Genomic DNA, 24,727 nt, shown 5'->3' on the forward strand with positions numbered 1-24,727 from the left:
GGCCATCTTGCTTCTTCGCTCTCCGCCGCGAAAAATCGAATCTGGTCTTGAAAATAGACGCCACTCAATTAAAACCTTCTTCACCTCGTTCGGGGGAAAATTCACCCGAAAAGACTAAATCCATTGGTCCGCCAAATCCGTCTCTTCTTCATGCAAGGAAAAATACATAAAAAATACACTTTGCGGTGCCGTTCTCGTAAAATCTTTTGCAAATCATTTCAGAGGGTCGTTGCTGTTATAAGATGGCGAATTTCCTTGTTTTTCTCTCTTTTCTTTTTCTCTCTTGACACCGTTGGTCTTTACCGCTGTCAATTGACACGCACTCTTGTTAATACATTCTTCATTGGGAAACTTGGGAGAGCATACCGAGAGAAAATTCATTTATCGTTCGTTTGAAAACTTAATTATGAGTCTTCAAGCGCGGTATTCTCTGAGGAAATAAAAATTTCCCGGGATTTCTGGGGTTTCTTGAATTTGCTCATCTTGGACGAACGCCGGATGGACATTACGTGCTCGTGTCTCGGAATGAGGAAGGATTTCAAAGACGGATAAAAAAATAACAACCGAGTTTCATTTCGGAAACGAAGGAAATTAAATTTGGAAAAATTTACCAGAAGGAAGAATCGAAGTCGTCCATATTAGGATGAGAATAATTTCGAAGATGGAAAACGACTTTTGGGAATAAAAGGACAGGGCATTTTCTGCTCGTTTAAATTAACTTAATTAATTTTAATACGTTCCTTCTGGAAATTCAAGATGCCAATTGGAGCAATAAAGATTTCATCAATTTCTCCTTTTTCAAAAATTCGATTTGAATCGTGGCGTTTAAAATTTCATGTTAAAAACAAATTCGATACCGCCTCATTCGTATTTCTTTTATCATTGCAAAAGAACCTCCCGCTTTTATAGAGGAAGTCCGTGAAAATCACTTTGTGTTAGTCTTTTTTTTTATAGATAAAAAAAATTGTTTTTTCAACTCCCAGCAGATGTTATTACGTGTCAAATAATTTTCCTATCGCGTAAATAAAATACTGCAAACTATTTCCGACACGAGATAAAATCTGCGTTCGTTGTTATCAATTTGTGGTAAAATTTGAGTTAACTAGTTTGCTGAATTTTAAATTTCAATTGTGCTGTCAAAAACAAAAAATTTAACCATTCCGACCAGTTAATTCAACTGGACTACTTTGTTTAATTAGTGAATCAATGAACAAAGTACTCAGTTAAAAAAACTCGGAAATTTGAAAATTGACAAGTACACAGATGCACCGTGGTTGTACATAATTATTTCTTAGGCAATCTCAAAAAACTTGCCGTGAGAATTACTGAGCGCATAATTTGGCCGAACAATTGTAACGTAATTTGGGTGCAAGTAGCCAATAATTACGGTAAATCATTTAACTGACAGAAGTACAGACACACAAGTCAAACACATGTGCACCCAATTTACCACAAGAAAATTGCCGAATTACCCGGGCGAGTGACTATACAATAATTGAAAATTATTTTACACAACATGACAGAGAATACAATCCGAAGATTAACTATGCTAAGGTGATGTTAATACTGGACTAGACTATGAAAAAACTGCTGCTTCTAAACAGTCATTTACAAGTAAGAATTACAGGCTCGTGTGTTAAAGGTGTCAAAATTACACGGACTTCCCCAAAAATATAAGCGTAAAACAGCTAAGAAAGAAAACGAAAAAACGAACAAAATCGGCCAGATCGAAATAGGAAGAGAAAAAAAAAAATTTCTATTTACCGTTCGTATCAATTAATCGGACAGTTAATAAAATTCCTAAACTCTCGGAGAGCGAAATCAAAAGCGAAAAGTTACTTAACTATTCAAGGCTGAATGATCTACTGAATAAACGAGCTAATAAATAAACATTCTATACAGTGTTTACTAGACGAGAGATAATTGGAAAAATGAGGTCTTCCAAGATTCTTCGATTTTCTTTCTTTTCCTTGGCAAACGGACGATTCGGTGAAAATCTCCACTCGGATTAGCAGACATCAGGTAGGGGTAGGTCAGGGCCGGTGAACAATTCATGGACAATTGAAAATTAACGGATTATTACGCGAGATGGATGTACAAGTAGAAAAATAGATGGGCAGGCAGGCAGGCAACTAAGCAGGCAGCCAGACAGGCAGGCAGGCAGATGAATAGTCAGACAGAAATGTACGAAAAGAATTGAAGAAAAAGACTAAGGTGGACCAAAAAATGGGCCTTAATAAAAAAAAAAAATTCACCGAACCAAAGTAACATCTTGATCCCAGGAATAATTATATTACTCCAATGACCTCGGATAAATCCTCATTCCGAAAAAAAAAAAAAAAAAAAAAACCATCGCATCCAATTTATTCCAGTTCGAGTGAAATAATTAATCCTGGAATTAATCAAATATTTCCTCGGTTCAATGGAAATCCCCATCTCAGGGCAGAGAAACGAAAATCCGGGAGGATTAATTAACGAAGTGGGGATGATACATAATTATATACACATATATATATATAAAATTGAGATTTTGCATTTCTCCTCGAGGAGCCACGCAGAGCAATGCCGTCCAGCATTTCTTTTTTTTTTTCTTCTTTTTTTTTCCCAAAAAAATATTTACTTTTCGTTTGGAACGACTCGGTACATTAAGTTCGGTGAAGAGTATTATGAACGAGACCCCTGCCACTTTCATATCACCTTAACAGTCTGATATCTGACAATCCCGGTGGTACATAGGGAACTGACAAATGCAGCCGTCATACAGGGGGCTAGGGGCATATTTCGACTGGTATGATAATAATCGATCAGCGAGACCCCTTGGTGCACCTACGACAGCAGAGCGTTCCGCAAACGCAGCCAGCTAGGGTATACAGGGCGAGTCATGTGACATGTCCGAATTTCATGAAATTTCCTTGCGTCAAACTAACACCCCCCCCTTGAACTGTATATTGGGATAATTTTATCGTACATATTGTACATTTTGTATTGGGATAATTTTTTGCAGTAATCAAGAAATGCTTATCACGTCCTGATTAGCAAGTATCATTTATGAAATCTTGTATGAAATTTTCAAAATGGCCCTCCAGGACTCGCCCTGAACACACGTGTACATACGTATATATATATATATATATAAAAGGAACAAGAAATAACAATATACAGACACAGTATACTCGTACTCTAAGTTAGGGGTAAGATGTACAGATGTATTACGTGGTAAGTGATAGAAAAAATCCAAGGAAGTACACAGAGGTGTTAGCTACCAGTTTTAAACTACTTTATTGGCAATCTTTCCAGGCATCTGAACTAAACTAATTTACGGTCTTGACACATAGGCGTTCGAGAGAGAGCACGCGCGCGCGCGCGCGCACGTCTCCATAGGGAAGTCTCGGAAAGCCCCAAAGTAGGAAAAAGTACAGATAACTACTGATAACTGACGTAATCATCGCTATCCGATTAAAACTGATAAGCGCCTCCGCATGCTGAATACTGAACACATCCAACGAATATTATTATCCGCCTACCAAGTGAGCTCTCGTTCGGGCATTTTCACCGGTCGATTAATATAGAGATATCGATAACGGGGATACTTTCAAAGCGGAGAAAATGCCCGGAAAACGGAGCTTCCTCTCATGCCATGGATGGTTACCAACTCGCTATATTAGAAGCGACCGGATTTACTTTCCAGTTTTCAAATCCGGCGTCAATTCACCGCCCGGACATTTTGAATTTCCCGCGCGCGAGGCGAGGCGATGCGCGCGCACGCGCCTCTCGCGTGCTGCAATTGACGGTAAAAAGAGTGATCTCGCGCTCACACCGAATACCCCCGCCCTCAATGGCCGCGGGTTTACCGGTTACGTCACAGGCTTATTGCTGCTGCTACCAACGCACTGCCGCACTGCTACTAACTACACCAATAACTACCGCTACTGCTACTGCTACTGTTATCATCAACTACGACTACTGACGCTGCTGCCGCCGCCGTCGTCGCCGCTGCTGCTGCTGTTAACTAGAAATCCTGCGCGCGCATGCGTACGGTGTACACGTTCTCCAGCCCGAAATTCAACTTCCCTTGGGATCACTTGCGAAACGTTCAATCTCACTTGCAAACTGATGAATTTTAATTTACAAAAGGGTGAATTTAATTTCCATGTGCCCGATACAGTACCTGTATACACGTGGGCAATGTGATAAATCGGGAATTGTTTTTACCACTCTACGACGTAAAAAAGTTGATCGAACCGAAAGAACATCTTCATGTCTCATGTCAGGTTATGGATGTGTACATTTGAATAAATGTACTTGGCTCGAAACTCTACCGACGTATATACGAGTACACGTACGGATGCGCGCGCAACCACTAGGCGAGGTACCACTGTTGCTGCTGTTAACATTATTACTACTACTTTCGCTACTCTCTACGACGCCCATCGCTATCATTAACAACAACAACAACAACAATAACAATACCAACAACGATGAGGGGAGGTTATGTGAGTGGCGGAAGAGGGGTGAGGGGGAGGATGGGAGAGGAGGGACAAAATGGCGTCGAATTTCGAGTCTTGACCAAATTCAGGCTGCGGGACGATTGCCTTTGATCTTTTTGCGGGTCTTTTTTTCCCCCGATTTTGTTAACTTTTGTCGTCTCAGTTCTCTCTCTCTTTTTTTTTTTGTTACTTTTGGCTTCTCGTGTTTTTCTCTCTCTTTTTTTTTTTCGCTTTCTTCTTATTTTCTCTCTCCTTGTCGCGGTACCCGCGGCTCACCTGAGTTACCGGCAATAGTAATAATACCAACAACAACAACGTTTATAGTTACGAGCCACGGCCACTGATTAACAACAACAACAACAACAACAACAACGCACCTTCGGTGTGTCCGGGTTTACGCGATAGGTAGGGGGTGACGAGTTTCGGAATCGCGCGGTCTCGGAGGCGGTAAGGTAGTTTTCTCTCTTTCCCTCTCTGATAACGTTTTCCTTTTGCTGGTTATATTTTTTTTTTTTTACCGAGGCAGTCTCGTAGATCATTCGTTATTTCTCGCTCTGTCTCTCCCTCTGTTTTCGGGCTTTCGAGCTCCGACCATTCCGAAAATTCGCTGCCTGATTATATTACGCGGGCCCCTTCAATATTCACCCCGGTATATCCGATATAACGCGATACTCCCTAGGGATTAATCACCACGTCCGATATGACACAGTGCCGTCGAGAATTCATCGGCACTCGATATAACGCGTACCCCCCCCCCCCCCCCCCCCCCCCTCGAAAATTAATAAATCCGATTTAACGCAAACCACAAAATTAATTTCGACATCCGACGTAACGCGGTGCCGATCGAAATTCATTCCCAATTCTTGTAACATCCGATATTACGCGGTACGCTTCGTAGTCCATCTTGAGATTCGATAGAACGCGTTTCCCTCCATCGATCCGGTAACGTAAGATACTTCAGGGAAAAGCCGTAACGCGATTTGGGCGTACATATTCCTTTCCTTCTTGGGTTATCCTTATTTCCTCCCCCTCTTTTCTCTACTCCCTGTCGCCCTGCCTACGTTTTTCACGGGGTCGATTCTGTAGTTTCTTCGCGAGAGGGCTCATTCCTCGCCCTGTCGTCTAACGTGAGCATTTTCACCGAATTCTGTAACCTCCCAATGAAGATGTGAAACCTCTAGGGTGAAACATCTCCTCATTCGACGTGAAATCTCCTGTCGAGCAGGCTCACGCGAAGTATCTCACATTTTCACGTGTAAGTTATACGGAATCATGGGAAGTGTTCACTTTCGTCACTTTCACTAGATTCGAGTTACAGGATCGACCCCCCAGGTGTCGGTTCGTATTTTCCGAGACAGACTGGCAAGCTATAATTTTTTTTTCTTCTTTTCCACTCCTTTTCCCCGGCAGTACTTGCGAGTGACGGGCCGAAATTTCGCGACGTCGAAAGTAAAATCTAAAACCGAGATAAGAAAAAGCCACCCAGAGAGGGGTGGAGCTTCCACTTAGCCTCCCGCAGGTCCGCGCGTTTCTCCAGCTGGCCGGCAGAGTGCGCGGCACTCGACTTCCCAGATCCCGATCACAGATCGCAGATCACGAATCACAGGTAGCAGGTCACAATAGATCCTGATAAAGAGAGGCGGCGATTACATTACGATAAGTCGATCTAAGTAAATATAAAAAGTCGTGCCGCGCATCCGCGACCTTTCTGGCCCGGGACGGGAGTAGAAGAGACGTGCATGGGATCGATTTTCCCTCCTCGAGTGCTAGACCTCTGATAAGAAACTCGAGCCGTGACACTAACTGTTAAGACTCCCGGAAGTGAATTCCCATAAACGAGGTAGGCTCCGATTTTAAGTACAACGTTAATCCGCTTAGGAAATCCCGAGTCAACATCCTACCGGCCACCTAACCTTAATCTCGATTAATCCCGAGTGTACAGTGGCGGACATAAATGCGTCCCCCTCGGGCAATGGCGACGAGTTCACGGAGAGAGGGCATTTATCCCCGGCATTGTACTCTAAGTATAACCCAAATCTAAAGGCATGTTACGATCCAAAGTGGGCGCCGTTTCGAATTTAGTGGAGGTTGCACCGATGGGGATATCGTCCTTTACGAGGGCGCCCACTCCTGGACGCTTCTACGTCGAGAGCTGGCCCGTCGGGTCCAAAAGCCTTCCAAAAGACACCCGAGCGGCGTCGAACTTTAACGAGTGGTCTACTGACACAGCCATGAGAGAGAGCTCGATGCCGAATTTGTACTTGGCTCAGACTTTGAGAGCTCGAGTGCCCTCGACCCCGTGCACGTCTCGGGTCGGTCCTGATAAGAGATACTAGAACGCCGCCCGATCACCGGGGCCGCGCTCGCGAGAGCATCGGTAATTACCCTACTAGCTACTATTTGTACTGTTCTCGGCCGCGCCCGGCACTTCTTACGACACTTAGTCGCAATTACAAAACAGCTAGCTGACGTCACGAATCGCTGATAACCACGGATACTCCGGCTAGAGGCGGCGCCGATTAACGGGCGACGTACAGGGTGGGTCTCGAAATGGGCGAGGCTTAAGGGGATGTTAAAGTGGCGTCAAAGAGGTCTCGTTTACCTCACTTTCCTCCGAACAGAGGCACCGAATCGTTTCAACCCTTTTAACAGGGACATTTCATTCGTTTCTACATACGGGCGAAATTCCTCTGACCGTGCGGGCAATATTGGACCAAACGTCGGGCGCCTTTAGGCGCTCTTACTAGCCTGAAAAACTTTGCAGCACGAATACGATGGCCTTAAGGAAGGTCTCGTCCCCCGGGAAACTTGGAGTTATTAAAAAATTTTCGTTAAACATTCTTAATCTTCCTAAAAGTGGAATTTCACGGCCGTCGACACCTTCCTTTCGGCCTCCAGATTCACGTCTTAAATCTCGAAAACGATTCGATGCACCCAGCTCGGAGAGAATCGTTACAGAATTGTCATCCCTCCAGTTTCGCACCCCCTTAACCCGTTCATCTTTTTTCTTTTTTTCTTTTTAATACTTTTTATACCGTCGCGTTGAGTGTGTCAATACCACGCCCGGTCCAAGTCGATAGATCGAAACGGTCCCGAATGAGATCGTAGTCTTTTCCCATGGGACGCAACCCTTTCCCTCCCTGTCACCCCTACCCATCCCTAGGACCTGGAGATCCTGGAGATCGTCCTCGTCGCTCGCACTTCCTCTCTCGTCGCTTCCTTCCCTCTCGCCACCGACCGACGACGCTTAAATAAGTTAAGTCGAGTTAATTACAACTCCTCGCAATTATCAATAGGTATTGTTTGAGTAATCACTTATTGCTCGAAATTCCCAGGGACGCATCCAACGCGCGGATCTCCCTCGCGCGCGGACCGTCCGCCATTTTTCTCTCTTTTTACCGCTAGTTCGAAAATTTCACATTTTCTTGCGACAGGAAAAAAAAAATGGGGAAGAAAAAAAAAATAGGAGACGACCCCTCCCCGGCAGGAAATGTCCTCCGGGAGGTCGCCACGTGGAGTCCCGAGGAAGGCGGCTCTCCTAACCTCACTTTTCTCGCCTCTTCCCGCCGACTTTTACGTATCCGCTAGTTAATCGATATATCGCGTACACATGTGAGTATGAATGTATATGCACGTGGCGTATGTACGTATGTATAAGTTATGCAACGACTTACTGGAGTACGAGATATCACTTAATTACTTATTGAACTAGCGTGAACAACGTGTCCCTCTCGTTAATCTCTCTCTCTCTCCCTCTCGCACTCACACGCTTTCTCTCTCTCTCTCTCTCACTCGAATTTACGCCGACTGAAAAATCTCGGGGCGTATCGTCACTCTTATCGGCTCTATGGAGTATCGATTAAGTACTTCTAATTTATCGTAGTAAGTCGACTTATTTCCTCTTCGTCCTTCTCCTTTCTCTCTCTCTCATTCTTTTTTTTTTCCCTTCTAACTCTCACATCGCTCCACGAAAACGTCTCAAAATGAAGCGTCGGAGCGCCCGGTCGGTAGTATATATATATACGTGAGATATACGTATAATATACACAAGATACGTAATAAAATATGTACGCGTATATTATACGTACATATGTAATACTAGGTGAGGTTCGCGCGCGTGGGCAGATACACGTATACAAACGTATTTATGTGTACTTATGTGTGTGCACGTGGACACGCGCGAGTCTCCTGTATACGTGTATATATATATTTTTTATATATATATGCAACGTGTATATCGAATATACACGAGATGGAGAGCGGAAGAATATTGTCTGTCATTGCTCAGAAGAGAGACGAAGGAAATGGCCGAACGCAAAGGGCGGCGATAATTGATAAATAAGGGGAGAAGGTAATAATCAAAGATGGCGTCCCCCGAACGAGACGGGCCTTTTCGCGGGAGGGTTATTTCTTATCCTGTCCGTGTGCTTATAAATATGCATTATGTACACACATAAATATAATATACATCGAAGGCGGGCCTCGAGGCGTCCCCTGCGGAAGACTCGGCCGCGGCCGCCATATTGCTTAAGAGCCAGCGCGCTTTTCGAATTTCGCGCCCGCCGAAAAGGCCCCTGATGGATAGCGAGCGGTCGAGATGACCGAAAAGTTTTTCAAACAAACCGCGGGAAGTCAGGGCGTCCGAGCTCGCCGACGTGGAGGAGAGTCTCGGTGCCGTGACTCCGAGGAAACCGAGGAAAGCAAGGAAATCAAACGAAGGGAACGGAAACGAAAGAACAAGGAAGGAATTAAAAGCGAAAAGGAGGAACCGAAACAGCCGAGGCACCTCGAAGGTCTTCCCCCGCCCTTAATCCATCGAATCGTAATTCGATAAACCCTGGAATATTCCAACGGAGGAAAAGAAAAAGAAAAAAAAAAGAAAAAAAAAGAAAAAGGTGGAAAATTCGAAAACACTTCGAATCCGACAACGCGGCCCGACCGCGTCGCGGGGTGTCCGGGCTCTTACGATATGACCACGAAATGACGAACTAATAATTAATAATAAAACCTGGCGCGGCCTTACGACCTAGGGCAATAAGTTAAGGCGTCTCCTCGCCGGAAGGGCTCCCGCCCCCAGAGGATGGGGGTGATGGGGGGAGGCGGAACGAGCGGCATGCACCCCCTCGGACTTGGGATCCGCAGAATTTTTGGCGTTCGATTTGCGGATAAAGGAAACATTGGGGGGGGGGGTGAGGGGGCCGATCACCGAGACGTGACATCCGTTGAGATCAGAAGGGGTTCCCTCCCCCCTAGGCCGCCGCGGGGGCGCTGGGGAGGGGGGCGGCGGGGGATCGCCTCTAGACGTACATGCCCATGCCGTACATGGAGCCCCAGTCGACGCCCTGGAAGCTGGACATGTCGACGTTGGTCAGCGAGTACCCCTGGTAAGGGTTGCCTGGACCCGCTGCGGCGGCCGCAGCGGCCGCTGCTGCGGCCGACTGCGCCTGCTGGGGGGGCGCCGGGGCCGGGGCCGGGGGGGGACCTGCGGCGGCCGCTGCAGCCGCCACTGCGGCTGGCAGCGGGTACGGGGCGTAGCGGTACGCCGAGAGCGCCGCTGCCGCCGGGTAACCCGCGGCGAAGAGCTTCCCGTAGCCGGCAACCGCACTCTGCACCTGCGCCGCCGCCGCGGCGGCTGCTGCCGCTTGCACCTGCGCCTGCGCCTGGGCGGCCGCCGCGATCTGCGACGCCACCGGGAGCGGCGGCTGCGGCGCCAGTCGGACACCCAGCGCCCCCAGGACCACGCGCTTCCCCAGGGCCAGGGCCCCTGGCTGGACCGCTTCTTTCGGCTGAGCCTTCTTGCACTCCACCTTCTTGTTCTTGATCGTGTGGAAGTGGATCTCGCACACCCGGTCCACCACGTCCTCGTTCTCGAATGTGACGAAGCCGAAGCCACGGTGCCGCTTGGTCTGCTGGTCCATCAGCATGACCGTCTCCTCCACCTTGCCGAACTGGTTGAAGTACGCCTTCACTTCGTCGCTGCTTGTGTCCTGGCTCACCCCGCCCACGAAGATCTTCTTCGTTCGGTTCGCCTGCTTCGCCCGGTTCTTCGGCGTAGCGTGTTTCGGGTCGATCTTCTTGCCGTCCAGGGTGTGGATCGGGCACTTCAACACCTTGTCCACGCTGCCTGGCTCGGCGAAGGTTATGAAACCGAAACCTCGGCTCCGCTGGGGACAGAAAACAGGGTTCCCATGGGTTAGGCATCACCCGTACCCTCCCATCGGACCCCGGAACCTCTGCACCACCCACCACCCACCACCCACCACCCACTACCAACCTGCGTCACGGGGTCCTTCATGATGAGCACGTCGGTCACCGTGCCGAACATGCCGAAGTACTCCCTCAGCTTCTCGCTGCTGGTCTGCCAGGAGAGCCCGCCTACGAAGAGCTTCCCGGGGGCAGGGTCACCCCCATTGGGGGTGCTCCTACCGGAACTACCCGAGTGACTGCCGTTTATCGGGACCAGGGCGTTGTGGAAGTCGTGCTCGATCGCCCCGTTCGCCTCCATGCCGGCGCTGCAACAGAAACCAAAGACCGGCCGTCACTCCTAGCCCGAAAAAGAAATCCTTCCTCCACATTTTCTCGCTTTCTCTTTCCCCCCCTTTTTTTTGTCTTTTCTTCCGCCGAGAGGAACCCCCCAGTCGGGGGGAGAAACGGAGAAAAAAATACCCTTCAGTGGTCTCGCGCGTAGGGGGTAACGAACTCGTCGCGCGTTTGCGCTTTTCGACGACCCATTTTTCCATTTCCCTCCCCTCCTCCCCGTTTCGACGGGACGTGGGAGGAAAACAGTTTGGATATTTCATGGACGGCGTGAATAAAACAGGACCAGGGGCTTTTACCTCGAGTGCCGGGCTCCTGCGATGGGGAAACTGAATAAGGAACGCCACGACGAGGCGCCATAATTTTCTGAGCCCTCCCCCCAGTCCTCCCCCTTTTTTTCCCACTCAAAAGTCATAGCCGAATATCTTGAGATCCTGAAAGTGGATTTACGGAGAAATTTTTCAATTTTCTGATTCCAGTTCCTGCCTCTGATTTTCCTTCAAGGCGTCGTCATCGTCGCCATCCCGCTCTTCGTCTGGCATAGACTTTTCGTCACGACCATCGACGTGCAGTAAGTCGATCACTGGGATTTAATTAACATACTTTGGACATTGCGGAAAATTTCCGGGGATTTTCCGAGGGAAATCTCGAACGGCAAGATATCGATAAAATTTCAGGGAATTTATTGAAAATATATCGACTAAGTTATGAGGGGAAAAAAAAAAAGAATTCATTTTTCTCGGTGTAGGACTAAAGATATAAACGAGAGATTTAATCGTCGGTTAAGGTAACCTCAAAACACATTGTACGTGACCATTCCACGTTTCTCTTTAGGTTAGGCGACCAGCGCTGGGAGATCCCGTCGAAGCCGCGGTTCTTCGACCTGCGGAATCCTAGGGTCCTCAAGGTGAGTTAATTGGCGAGGAGGGTTAAAAGCGCGGCGTTGAGCGATCCTCGCGAGGGTGTTCCAGTGATCGAACACCTGGAGGAGGGCGAGGCGGAGGGTCGAACGGAAGCGGCCAATCGGAGGGCGGGATTTCCCCTGGAGCCGAGGTTCGCTCTCTCCGAGGGAACGTCGACCCTCTTACCGCCTACCCCTGCAGCGCTGCCCCTCCGTTCGGATCCCCAAATCACCACCCCGTCCATCCCCCCATAAAGTCCGACATAACCTCTTCCAGAAAAAAAAAAAAAAATCCAAACCCCATTAAACAAAACAACCATTCTTTACTCCATAAACAGGTAATTCCCTCTCCCATTTCCCCCCTCCTTTCTTCATTGAAAATAATCCCGGAGAATTCCCTTCATCGATCCGATCAAAAAAAGGAATCATCCCCCTTGAAAACCCGGCCTAACCTCGCCCGGGGCGTCGAAGCGCCCGGCCCAAGGGGCGGCATCCAAATGGCACGGCCGATGGTCGGCGGTCCCTGGAAATCCATACGGGGGTAGTAGCAGCGCTCCAAACGCGCGCCAGACTCCCCGAAGGCCCGCCAGGGTGTCTCGGAGCGCTGGGGTCGCGCCGGCCGGCGCATGCGCGGAGGATCGGGGGGCGCGAGCCAATGAGGGGGCAGCACGCCGGCGTTCCGGCGTCCCCCGTCCCAGTCGCGGCCCAGCCGTCCCCCGGGGGGGTCGTAACGCTCTGCCCGCGCGCCCCGCAAAGACGGTACGCGTTCCTCGTTTAGGCACACGGCCCCCTTCGGAGGGGTGGCAGGGGGGCGCAGGGGCGCAGGGGCTCGTCAGGAGGGCGAGGGGAGGCGTGGGTGAAAGAGCGCGCAGCTGGTGGATCAATACGCCCCTAGCCCCTCGGGGGGAGGCGAGGGGTGGCCCAGCCTCCGCCGCCGCGCCGCGCAGGCCGGGCCGCGGCGGGGGCTGCGGGCGTGAGGGTGCGGAGGCGCCGCCGCGCGGCCGACGCAGTGCCGTCGGGACGCTCAACCGGGTAGCTGAGAGACGGCGTAACCTCTCTTCGGTCGGCGCGAGTAACGCGGGGAGGGCGGGGCGGGGGAGGGTGAGAGGAGGAAGAGGGCAGTGAGAGGAAAGGCGGAGGAAGAGAGACGAGGAGAGACGGAGAGAGGTGCATCGGGCATCGGCCCTCCGAAGAGAGAGAGGGATCGGGGCGTGTGCGGGGGTGTGCTGGAAGAGACTCGAAGAGACCGGAAGATCTCCTCGAGAGTGGACCGAGACGACGACGACGCCTTCCGAGGGACTTCCTATATCTTCGTCCTGCCGGGGATATTGTCCTGTCACAGCAGTACGCCTTTAGAGAGTTACTGGTGTGATGGGACATTGTCCTCGTCCGTAGACGCGCCATCAGTCGCGGACCCGTTGCCCCGGAGGTCGCGGCTCGGCGAATCACCGCTCGCCGACTCTCACCTCGCCGACCGGCCGCCGGTCGCTGCCAGTCGCCGCCCGACCGGCGCTACCGACGGGCGCGCTCGCGACCGTCGCCGACCGCCGGGCGTCGCTGGGGGCGAGTCCGCCTCGCGGAACGGCGGACGACCCGACGCGTCTCCCAGGTGACGCTCGCTCTCGTGCCGGGGGTTTTTCCTACCTTTTTCTTATTTTCTGTGTTTTTTTTTCCCTTGTTCCTTCTCTACCTTATCGCGTAATTTTCACCCCCCGGAACCACTTTTCCCCCCTTTTTTCTTTTTTTATTTTTTCTCTCCCCGTTTCCGCGATCGATCGCCCGGAACCCGCGGACCTCTCGGCCGCACCTTAACCTCGCTCTGGGTAGTATTTACCCCCCGCGTCGCGGGCCCGTTTCCCCATGGAAACACGACCTCCGATTGTTCGATAGCCCTCCCTCCGCCGCCCCCCGTTTTGATGATCCTCGAGGGTGGATTACATCGAGTCGCGTCGAAAGAAAAATGAAAATGACCCTCCCGCTTTCCTGGCACCCGAGGGTCCTTGGAACGTGTCCCGAATTCCCTCCACCTGGGAACTCTTCCCCAGAAAATTCTTACCACGAGGATTTAGACTCATTTTGAGATTCTTCAAATTATCGAGGGTCTCCCGATGTCCCGCGGAATTTATTGTTCGGTTTGAGAGGTCTTTCGCGTAGATTTGGAGTTTGGTTCGGGTGGTTTTGAGGTTAGGTTCCCTCCCCCGGGATGGGCCGGCACACCTTTCGTATAGTGATCGAGCACATATTCCCACTCCCTGGATCCCCGGGAATCCACCGGGTGCACGGATATCCACGAAAAGTCCATGCGGCCAGCCGCGACGTTCCCACCGCGTCTCGTTTCCGCCCCAGCGGGGAAAAGAGGGCCGAAAAACCGGAGGATAACTCCCCCGGTCGAATCCCACCCCCGAGCGGTTTACGCAGGGCGCTCCCTTGTTTACACCGGGAACGGCGGACACACCTCGATCCCATTCCGGTATTGTTTAGTTTGATATTCTGTAAACCTCCCTCGAAGTCCTCCTCGCGCTAATTAACGAAAAAGAAGCCCCGGTTTATTCAGCCCCCTCATTGTTCGCTATGTATGTACATACATGCACGTACGTATACATGGAACCGAAACGCCGCCCAGGGTAGGTCCACTCCCGATGGTCAGGTGCGAGTCATCCTCGGCTTCGTGAAATGTTAACGAGAGCCGGGACACCCCCCCTCCCCCGGAGTACGGGGAGTTAAAGGTCCGGGGGGGAATAATTCATGCCTGCGGAGGCCCCGCAGCGGAGAGCGTCCGCTCTCGGGGCCTGCCGGAGCGGGACTGACGGCGGGCCAGGGAAGACCTAACCAGGGCGGCGGTCAGGGCCCGTGGAACTCCCGAGGTTCGGCCACTCGGCCGGCGGCGCGCGCGGAGGAAGGTCGGTGGAGCCCGCAGGGTTGGGTGGCTCTCTCGGAGACAGGGCGGTGGCGGCGCGGCGGGGCGCCCGGGGGGGGCAGGATCGAAGTAAGGGTCGCGAGGGGGAGGAACGTGCCGAGCGTGACGACGCGGCCTGGATACGGGAACGACCGGACGCGGAACGCCGAGCGCCGTGCCCTGCGGGAGTCCACGAGCCCTGGCGCGCCGCCGGCGGCGGGGTATATAAGGCCGCGCGGCTCGCTTCTGCGCTCAGAACGCCCCGACCTCGCGCGGCGGGCGGGTCGCGGGGACCGGCCGGCGGACCGCCGTGGAGGAACGACCCCGAGGACCCGAATCGCTTACGAGGGGATGGGAATATCCTACCCCGAAGGCGACGAAGACGGGCTCCTCTCTTCGATCGATTCGTCGCCGGATTTCCCTTTGCTCGGCGATGTAAAGGCCGAGGAATTCGAGGGGACCTGGGATTTTCTTTGGGGTTTGGGTCCTCGCCCGGTAGTCGGGGTTTTGCATCGCGGTCACCCATCCTGGGGAAGGGCCGCGCCCGATGTCGCTTAACTTTCACGATATCTCTCGAGTTTATATCTTGCCGTAAGTCGTCCCCTTTTTTTTTTCCTATCGATTGTATACTGGGTAGTAAGAAAGTCGGTTCACTCAAAGAAGTATGCATCGCGGCAACGAGATCCTGGGAAATCCTCCGAAATATACGATTCAGCCAACTATATATATTTTTCCCGGTCGGTTAATCTTTTTTCCCAGTGTAGGATCCGAGGAAGGCGGAAGGGACCTCCGAGAGGGAGAAGGTCGCGAACCTCCCTCGACCTTCCGGTTTCCGGTCTGTAAGGGCGCCCCCCCTCTTGACACTGTGACGTCGGACATTGACTTCCGGATTTTTTCTCCTCCTCTCTCTCGCACATCTCCGTACAGTACAATCTCAGAATGAGGAATCGCCAATGTCGGAATTAAACGTGAAAGAAAAATGAAAAAAATATATATATACAAAACGGAGTTCCGAATTAGAAAATCAGAAGTTCTACGAGACGGAACGTACTTTCATTTTCCCAAACGTCGGTCCACGATTAAATGTATAATAATAGTTAAAAATCGAGAATCGAAGTCGGGCGAAAGGGAGCGTGACGGGTATCGATATCGACATCGATATCTCAATCGTTTCGACACGGCCACTAGGGGGATATAAAATTTCGCTGGAAAATCGTCAACCGATCCCTCGATATCGTGTTTTTCATTTTTTTTTTTTTTCCCCAATCCCGTTAATTCATTTCTCCCACCTCGTATCGCTCCAATTAATTCCCCCCCTCATTTCACGATTCCGCGCCGAAGAATTTCGATATCACAGAGGTGTCGATTAATGTTTACCGGTGCAGTAAGACGTGAAAAGGGAAAGAAATAAAAGTGAATAAAAAAAAAGGGGGGGGCCAATCAAACGACCTCGCAATATAATCCGGTACAATGGCAGCGGGTGGAGATGGATAAAAAGTTCATCGCGAGTCAGAGGAGGGGGGAGTAAAAAGGGGGAAATCGATACCGCGAGGATTTTCGAAAATCTCGAAAGTCAACGATCCGATTGGATAACTCGGCTAGAAATCGTGACGGAATTAAGACGGCGCGATTTTCTCTCCTCCCTGGCGGGCGGGGAAATTATTTTGCGGAAATCGCGCAAGAGATCCCCGAGGATCGATTCCAGGAGAAATCCTATCGGCTTCGATTTTCCGCTCGGTCGACCGTGGCCGAGGGATCGGCAAAAATTGGCGATTTCTTTCGGGCCTTTCTGCAGTTCTAATGAAATCCCGGGGGGGGAAAGAACTAGCCGATGGTTCTCTTTTTTTTCTCCTTTTTGCGCAAGGACCCCCCGCGGACCCGATTTAATCTTGAGATTAAACGGGACGCGGCGAATCCAATTTAAGTATCAATTTTTTTTTTCTTTTGCTTTCCTGAGGTGTTGCGGTAACGTGATAAGAATTTTTTGGGGAGAGAAGATTGGACTTCATTAAATCCCATCAATTTGACCATATCTTGGCAGATTTTATTGGCAATTTTACCGGTCTCATCGATATCACCAATTTTATTCGACTTTGGCAATTATAATCATTTTTCGAGTTTTCCCCGACATTCCCTCGAGCGCGATCTCGTGACTGGAGATAATCTAATCAAGATGGCTGCGGGTAGTCGGACGGCTCGAGTCGAATTACCCCCTCGTTTCGATTATCGACACGAAACGAGGCACATCGTAAACAGAGCGGCGGGGGCCGGGAGGAAATATAACGAAGGCCCCGCCGATTCAATTCCGCGACCGGTGGCTATTAGTTTCAATTAAGAGGACCTCGATCGAGTTCCGCGCGAGGTCGATCGAGCGAGGTAGATTTAGCCAGTGGGGAAGAAAGAGACGAACGTACCCGCGGTACCACGGGAGGGAGCGAGAGAGCACTATCCAAGCCGCGGTAGTAGCCCAGAAAGGGAAACGACGATGGATATGCGAGTAGGCCGTCAAATGAGTGGGAGAGAGAAGGAGCGAGGCGCCGGGAGCGCGCGAGTAAGAGAGACACCCGCAGGTCCGATCGAGCGAGGTAGGCAGTGCGAGTGAGAGAGCCCGATACCTAATACCCCAAGAGTGAGGGCGACAGCACTACCCAAGCCGCGGTGGTACCACCGAAAGGGAAACGACGGGTATGCGGGTAAGCCGGCCGAGTGCGAGAGAGAAGGAGCGATGCGTCCCAACCCGCGAGCGACGGAGACACCCTCAGGGAAGGAAGACCGATCGCCACATTTCTTGGCGGAGTTTTCCCCTCCGGCATCGCTCGGTTCGTGCCCGGCTGGCCGCCCCCTTCCCGGCCACCCTCGGCCGTGTCTCTATTACTGTCCCGGTCGCGTGGTCCAATGTTATTGGATCAATACGCGGCCCTCCAATTAATCTGCGAGCCTGCGGTGGAGTGGGAGGGAGAGGGGTCGAGACGATGCGGGCGAGGGAGTGAGAAGGCATTATGCGAGCCGAAGGGGAGCGAGCGAGAGAGCCGACCGCCTACCCCCACCCCGCGGTTCCGGCAGGCGGCGGAAAGTGCGGCGCGTTATGCTCCCCTCCCCTGCCCTCCCACCTCCCTCTCACCCTAAGTGGCGCCTACTTCGCGCTAACGGAGTCGGCCATGACGCGGCCGGCCTTACCCACCGGGTTCCCACGTTATCACATAACCTCCCACAGAGCTCCCGATTGCTCAACGGAATTTCCCGAGCCCTACTTGGTCAATCGGGCAGAGCCCTACCAACGTGATAATTAGAGACGTAAATTTAAAGTAGAAAAAAAAAATTATAGAGGCTCAACTTCCCCGTTGGATATTATTAGACTTCTCCAATTCAATTATTACGCCGGTTTACACGCGAATTCCTTTACTCACGAAGAAGACTGCGTTTAGAATAAAGACGTACACTGGGTGTACAGGGACCACTGGAGTCGGGGCAAGACTTCTTCTTGTCTTGCGAACCTAGATTTTGCCCTCGTAAATTCTATTCACGCCTCGAGAGTATGTAGCCGTTGGCGGTGCACATTGTATGTTGCAGCTTAGGTGTGACATGCCAGGCTGCACTTTCTGATAGGAAGAAAAGCCCATCGTGACAGGATGTCGCAGGATGGGTGTCTAGGTGGAGCGAGAGAACTTTTGTACTTGCGCTACATGTGTAATAAACTGTAAAATAATTTTGGTAATAAAGCAAGTTATTGAATGATAACAATGAGTACATTTAATTAGACGAGCATGTCTAGCGAACCCTATAATCGCCTATTCCTGATCCTTGAAAATCACTCCTAGACGTAAGTTAATGTTAATTTCCTTGCGGGGGATGGAGACTTAGAAAATTTTTTCCGTGCCACCTCCTCGGTTGTCCTATGTTCCTGTTACAAATCGCCAGAGGTGGAATAGGATCACAGGACAACCGAGGAGGTGGCACAGAATTTCGTGCCACCTCCTCGGTTGTCCTATGATCCTGTTAGAAATCGGAAATTTCAACCCCTAAATTTTTTGGCCGGGGGAAACTCCGTGCCACCTCCTCGGTTATCCTATGATCCTGTTAGAAATCGAAAATTTCAACCCCTAAAATTTTTGCNTCCCCCGCAAGGAAATTAACATTAACTTAAGTCTAAGAGTGATTTTCAAGGATCAGGAATAGGCGATTATAGGGTTCGCTAGACATGCTCGTCTAATTAAATGTACTCATTGTTATCATTCAATAACTTGCTTTATTACCAAAATTATTTTACAGTTTATTACACAAGTAGCGCAAGTACAAAAGTTCTCTCGCTCCACGTAGACACCCATCCTGTCACCTCTCCGTCACGAGACTGCGAGGCGTCACGATGGGCTTTTCTTCCTTTCAGAAAGTGCAGCCTGGCATGTCACATCTAAGCTGCAACATACAATGTGCACCGCCAACGGCTACATACCCTGGAGGCGTGAATAGAATTCACGAGGGCAGAATCAAGGTTCGCAAGACAAGAAGAAATCTTGCTCCGACTCCAGTGGTCCTGTACTTACAGTGTACGCGCTTATTCTAAACGTAGTCTTCCTTCAGCGTCCTCGACCTCACTGTTGCCCTCCTGGTTGTCCTCTTGTTGTCCGATTGCACGAGCCCCCACCAGAAATGTGTCGCGCCGCCACTAAGGGGTAACAGGTGGCAAGTGCGTCAGCCGTCCGGATCCTCCACGGGGGGGCAGCACAGGACGCTATCGCGCGACCCTGCCCGTGAGCAATCTCCCACCTCATCTCTGTTCCGTCTGTTCCTCGCTAAGTCGAGCCCACGTCGGGTGGTAAAGTCGCGAGAGAGCCGGCGAGGTAAAGGGTCGTATGTGATAAACGCGTGCCGCCCCGCCAGAGGGGCGAAAGCTCGCGCGATATGTCGAAATTCTTCCTTTTCTCCTCTGGCGGTCGGTAAGGCAGCGGCTGGTCCGGCAGGGACGCGCCTTACCGACCGCGAGCCGCGGGGGCGCGACGCGTGGGACATGCGGGCGCGGGAGACGTCAATCTGACAGGTACCGACTGACAGCTGACGAGGCGCGTGCGCGCGCACCACGTGGCGGCTCGTGCACGTGTGCGGCCCGGCGCCGCGCGGCGCACACATCCCTTTAAGTAAACGCGCACGCGCGGCGGAGCGCTAGTACACACGCGGCCGCCGGCGCGGACGGTCGTGTGTCTGTGGCGAGTGGACCGCACGCCGATCGTCCGATAGGGAGGAATCCGCTCCCTAAGGACACCGGGGCCCTTCCACCGGCAGGGTTGCCAACCGACTATTACACTTAATATTTCTCCTATTAATTTAATCCTACGCATTTTATGAACGATAACAGTCCGCAAATACATCTATTGCTCAAAAATAGGGAATGAAATTACCCCGTTCAATTTTTATTCCCACTTCTCATTTTCGGTATTGCAGTTTATCATTCATTTTTTCGGCTTTCGGTTAACTAGTGAAATGTTTCAATTGAGCGTTACAAAGAAATATACCCAATACCATTAATTGTTTAGTGGGGCGAGGTTGTTTTTCCTTTCCTTTCCGAACACGGCTGTTGATTTACACCCAAACGTTTGAATATTTCAATATCTCAATATTTCAACCTTTTAGTCAGGACGAGTGTTCTCGATTCTCCCGGATTGTGCCATTACTCTAATTAGAATGTACCGGAGTAAACCGAGCCGAAGTTGGCAACCCTGATCGTCACCCCCTCGGATGCATCGATGGAGGAAGTCGCAGGGAAACTGGAGCCGCGGGGGCGGAAGTCTCTCTTTCTCTCTCTCCATCTCCCTCCACGCACCGGGCTCCCTTTCCGCCGACGGGCTCATTGGATTTCGCGGGGGAGGAAAAAAAAATTGCAATTTCCCCATTGTTCCCGACTCGAGTCGATATATATATCGGTCAATGGGGATATATCCACGCGAGCTCGGCCATTAGGGCGAACGCGGATCGAACAAAGGCGCCTTTTTAACGAACCGGGCGACGCGACGCCGTAGTATTCGAAGAGGTTTCAACTCTTCGAGCCATTTCGACATATGGGCGAAATTCCCCTGACCGTGCAGGCAATATTGGACCAAATGTCGGGCGCCCTTAGGCGCTCTTAGTAGCCAAAAAATTAAGAAGGAATCAAAATAAGTCGCGTGACAGACTCCTGAATAATCCCTACGACAGGAATTCCTGTAACGCGCCGAAGTTATTAACGCGAGAGGTTTCAACTCTTCGAGCCATTTCGACATATGGGCGAAATTCCCCTGACCGTGCAGGCAATATTCGACCAAACGTCGAGATCACACGATCACACGAGCGGGGAAATTTTTCATTCAACAAAATGTATGTACCACGTATTGGTCGACGGTACGGGAAAATAAGTCATGCAAAAAAAAAGGGGGAAACGCCCTCGGACATAAATATTTCCCATGTAACAAAGTGAACACTAAGTATTGGCCGGCGACCACTGGGCAGATCTTGAAAAGGAAAATTGCAAGACGCATAAAAAGCGATACGCGTTAAACAGAGCACCTCGAATTATCTCAGAATGACTTGGAGAGTTCCGGTATAAACGCGTAGACTGATGTATACCGGCTCCTTCGGTGGGCTGGTGATTGCGAAATTCACGTACATACACGTAAGCCAAGAGAGAGCGAAGTAGAGAGACGGAGGGGAGGTAAGGAAGAAAAAAAAAAAGAAGGAAAAAACACGAGTGCAAATCGCGCTAGAAAGGTACGAATTCCAGGCGAGGGCGAGAGTTGCGCGTAACAGGAGTAACGCCGGTAACGCGCGAGAGGGAGACGGAGCGAGGGAGGGATGCAGGCGCGCGAGTGAGACCGAGCGACGGCGGGATGCGGGCGAGAGAGAAAGGGAGACGGAGCGAGGGCGGCTTGCGGGCGCGAGAGAGAGACGCGAACAGCCGCGAGAAACTTTCTAAGCCGCGATTGCATCTGGTCGACCCCCTCGTATTATCTGCCGTTCTATTTTTTTTTTTTTTTCCCAATATCTTTTCCCTGTCTTTCACGTCTTCTCGCCCTCTCGTACGTGATCTCGAGTTTACGAACAATGGATCGACAATAAATCTATGAATTCGTTTGATTTTATCTCGGTCGAGGTGAATAAAATCGGGAATAATAAATTGCGGAAAAAATTGCCGGGCCCGTAATGGCGCTCGATAATGTGGGAATCGTCGTTAACCGGGCTCGGGGGGACATTAATAATGCAGCATAAATATCCAGGGCCGTTTTTTAGGTCCTAATGTCAGTTGGCTTCTTTGTCGGGCCGAGAGCAACAATACACATCCCCGAGGGCGCGTTTCAGCGTTTAGTTGCTCTCTTCGGTTGCACTCTTAACCTACTATTTCTCTACTACTCGTCGCAAATGGAAGGGGATGGGGAATAAAAGGAGACGGAGGGAAGGAAGGAGAGAGAGGGGGAGAGAAACGAGGCTCGGAAGAAGGAGGCAGCAACATGTTTCCAGGGATAAAATACTTCCCGTAATCCTCTTTCCCGGATATACCCACGTCTATATCTATATACGTCCTATATGCGTCTATATATATAAACATATACATGTATATACCCGGGATATATTTTACGAGCGAGCGCGCCCGATTTATGCGACTCGACGTCCGTTTCGGCAAGTCAAACGTAATCGATATGCACAAACGGATATATATATATTTTTTTTAATCCTGCAAAACCACCCCCAAAATATACTCCGTGAGAAAAAAATAAAATACACGGAACCAAAGAAATTCCTTACAGTGAAATATTTCGTTAACTCAAAGTATAATTATCTGGCTCGAACAAAATTAAAAAAAAAAAAAAATAATCGTAATTCCGCAAAAACCCTGCACCCAATATATTCGAGTTTATATCTGTAATATAATTATTCTTCGAATTGACGAAGTATTTCTTTGGCGGCGTGACATTTTTTTTTTTCTCGGTGCATCTCGAAAGGTTATCTCGCGTTCGTGTAATTCTCTCCCTCCCCTTCCGGGGGGAAATTTTTCTTCTCAGGGTATCGGAGTCCGGGTATTACTCGAAACGTTATCTGGCGTTAGTATCACTTTCCCGGGATTTTTCTTCCGCCCTTTCGCGACGATCCCGAGGCTCGCGGAGGGACTGCCGAAGAGTCCTCGTAAACCGGGAGCCCCAAGGTCAGGGCTCTCCTACTTGGTTCTTTTTTTTCTCTCTTTTCCCCCCTTCCTCTCGTCTTCACGGTGCAGCAAGAATGCGCGGACACGGCTCGAGTTGCCCGACACCTAAGCCGATAACCCGGCGACAAGGGGCGCTGGTCCCGGTCGATGGCCTCGACGAAGTGCCGCGAGTCCTCGAAATCGAGGTAGAGCCCAACAGGTGCCCTTCCCCCCCCAGCCCTCGATAGAATTTTCTAAAACCGCTAGATAAATAAATAACCACGCGTCGGCTAAGAAAATAGAGTTCCAAGGCGTTTACAAATCCAGCGAATGTCATACACCCCTCCGAGGCACAGAAATTTTCTCCCCTCTCAAAAGGAACAAAGTTTATTTTTATTAATATAAAATAACTTGATATAAAACCATGAAAAAAAGGGAATAATAATTCATTTGTCTGTTGTTATAGGGTGGGAATTAAATAATTATATATACGTATTAATGAATTAAAAATGTGGGAGGCGCTTTTAATACCACCGAGTCTAAAAGAGGCATCTCGCCTATCCGCGGCATCCCTGAAATTTGGAAACGTGATTTACCGCTTTCCTACGATAATCTGCGCCCTGGTTAATGTCAATATACGTCGAAACCAGAAAATGCGCCTCCCCCCTCCTGCCCCGCGGATCCATAAAAACTCCGCAATTTACGAGCGCCCCTATGGAGCGACCACGTGACTAGTGCGAGCGCTCCCCGCGAGAGGGAGAGAGGGCCGAACAAAAGGAGCGCGTAGAGTTCGACAGCCGGACTGGGCTCTCCCTCTCCCCGCGTCCGTCTTCGTCATCGCCACGGTCCATTGCGGGTAAGAGGAGGACGGAACGATCCGGAGTATCTCCCGAGCCTTTCCGGGGGCGATTTCGGACGCGGAAGATTGAACGGCCCTCAAGAGGGACGGGGGGGGGATACATTTCATTCTCGCCTCGTTACCCCTCCCACCCCCCCTGCTAGAAAAATGTCATTTAACCAAAGGAACGTTTCCTTAAACGGCACCGAGCAGACATTTTGTTAACCCCAAGAAAAAAAATATTTCACTGGAACGCGCGTATATAAATTCCAACGCGACGTCTCGCAATCGTATCGATTTTTATTCATTATTATTTATGGGATTCCATTGAATCGACCAAACGTTTGGATATCTCTGTAACGAATTTTCTCCGTGGTTAGGTCGCCAGAAAATAGTATCGACTCGATCATATAGTCGGTTGTTCGTGTGACCTTACCCCATGATTAATCCCCCGAAGATTTACCTAATTATTCTTCCCCGTGCCGCAGTCTTGGTTAAACAAAAGCAGTCCCAGTCTTTCCCAGTCATCTCGAGCCGTTCCTCCCCTCTCTCTTCGACCGATGGAGCCATCTATGGGCGGCGGCGGAAACTCCCTTAAAAATCACCGACAGCGCCACCCCTCCGTCCCCGCCGACGCAGCCCCCTCGTCGACCAGCGTTGCCGGATCAATACGCGCGGCGGTCGGACGCGAAGTCTATGAAGCGCCGCCACGGCGTGCCCCCCCTCCCCCTCCCCCTCCCCCCCTTATGGGGGGTGCGACTTTTCGCCTCCCAGGAAGTCAAACGCGCTTCCGGTCGCCTTTCTTTTCCCTCACGAGGCGGGGGGAACGGGGGGGCCGGTCCCGGCGCGAGCCGCCATCTTGACCGGGAGGATCGGCGCGGCCCACCTCGAGAAATCTTTCCCTCCGCCGCGTATCTCGGTAGGG

At 50.7% G+C, this 24,727-nt stretch overlaps 1 protein-coding gene across 1 annotated transcript in view; it reads right to left on the bottom strand.

The window, feature by feature from the left end:
• Positions 1-2,418: 2,418 nt before the first annotated feature.
• LOC105703584 (RNA-binding protein Musashi homolog 2) overlaps positions 2,419-24,727 on the bottom strand; it is a 56,967-nt gene continuing 34,658 nt past the window's right edge. The window contains exons 3-4 of the mRNA XM_023434012.1: positions 10,762-10,999; positions 2,419-10,651 (exon numbers count right to left, since the gene is read on the bottom strand). Coding sequence (XP_023289780.1) covers positions 9,785-10,651; positions 10,762-10,999 — 1,105 coding nt within the window. The 3' untranslated portion in view covers positions 2,419-9,784. The remainder of the gene's footprint in view (positions 10,652-10,761; positions 11,000-24,727) is intronic.

This window comes from Orussus abietinus, unplaced genomic scaffold (assembly GCF_000612105.2).
Source record: "Orussus abietinus isolate OABI.00-Male unplaced genomic scaffold, Oabi_2.0 scaffold26, whole genome shotgun sequence".
NCBI lineage: Eukaryota > Metazoa > Arthropoda > Insecta > Hymenoptera > Orussidae > Orussus > Orussus abietinus.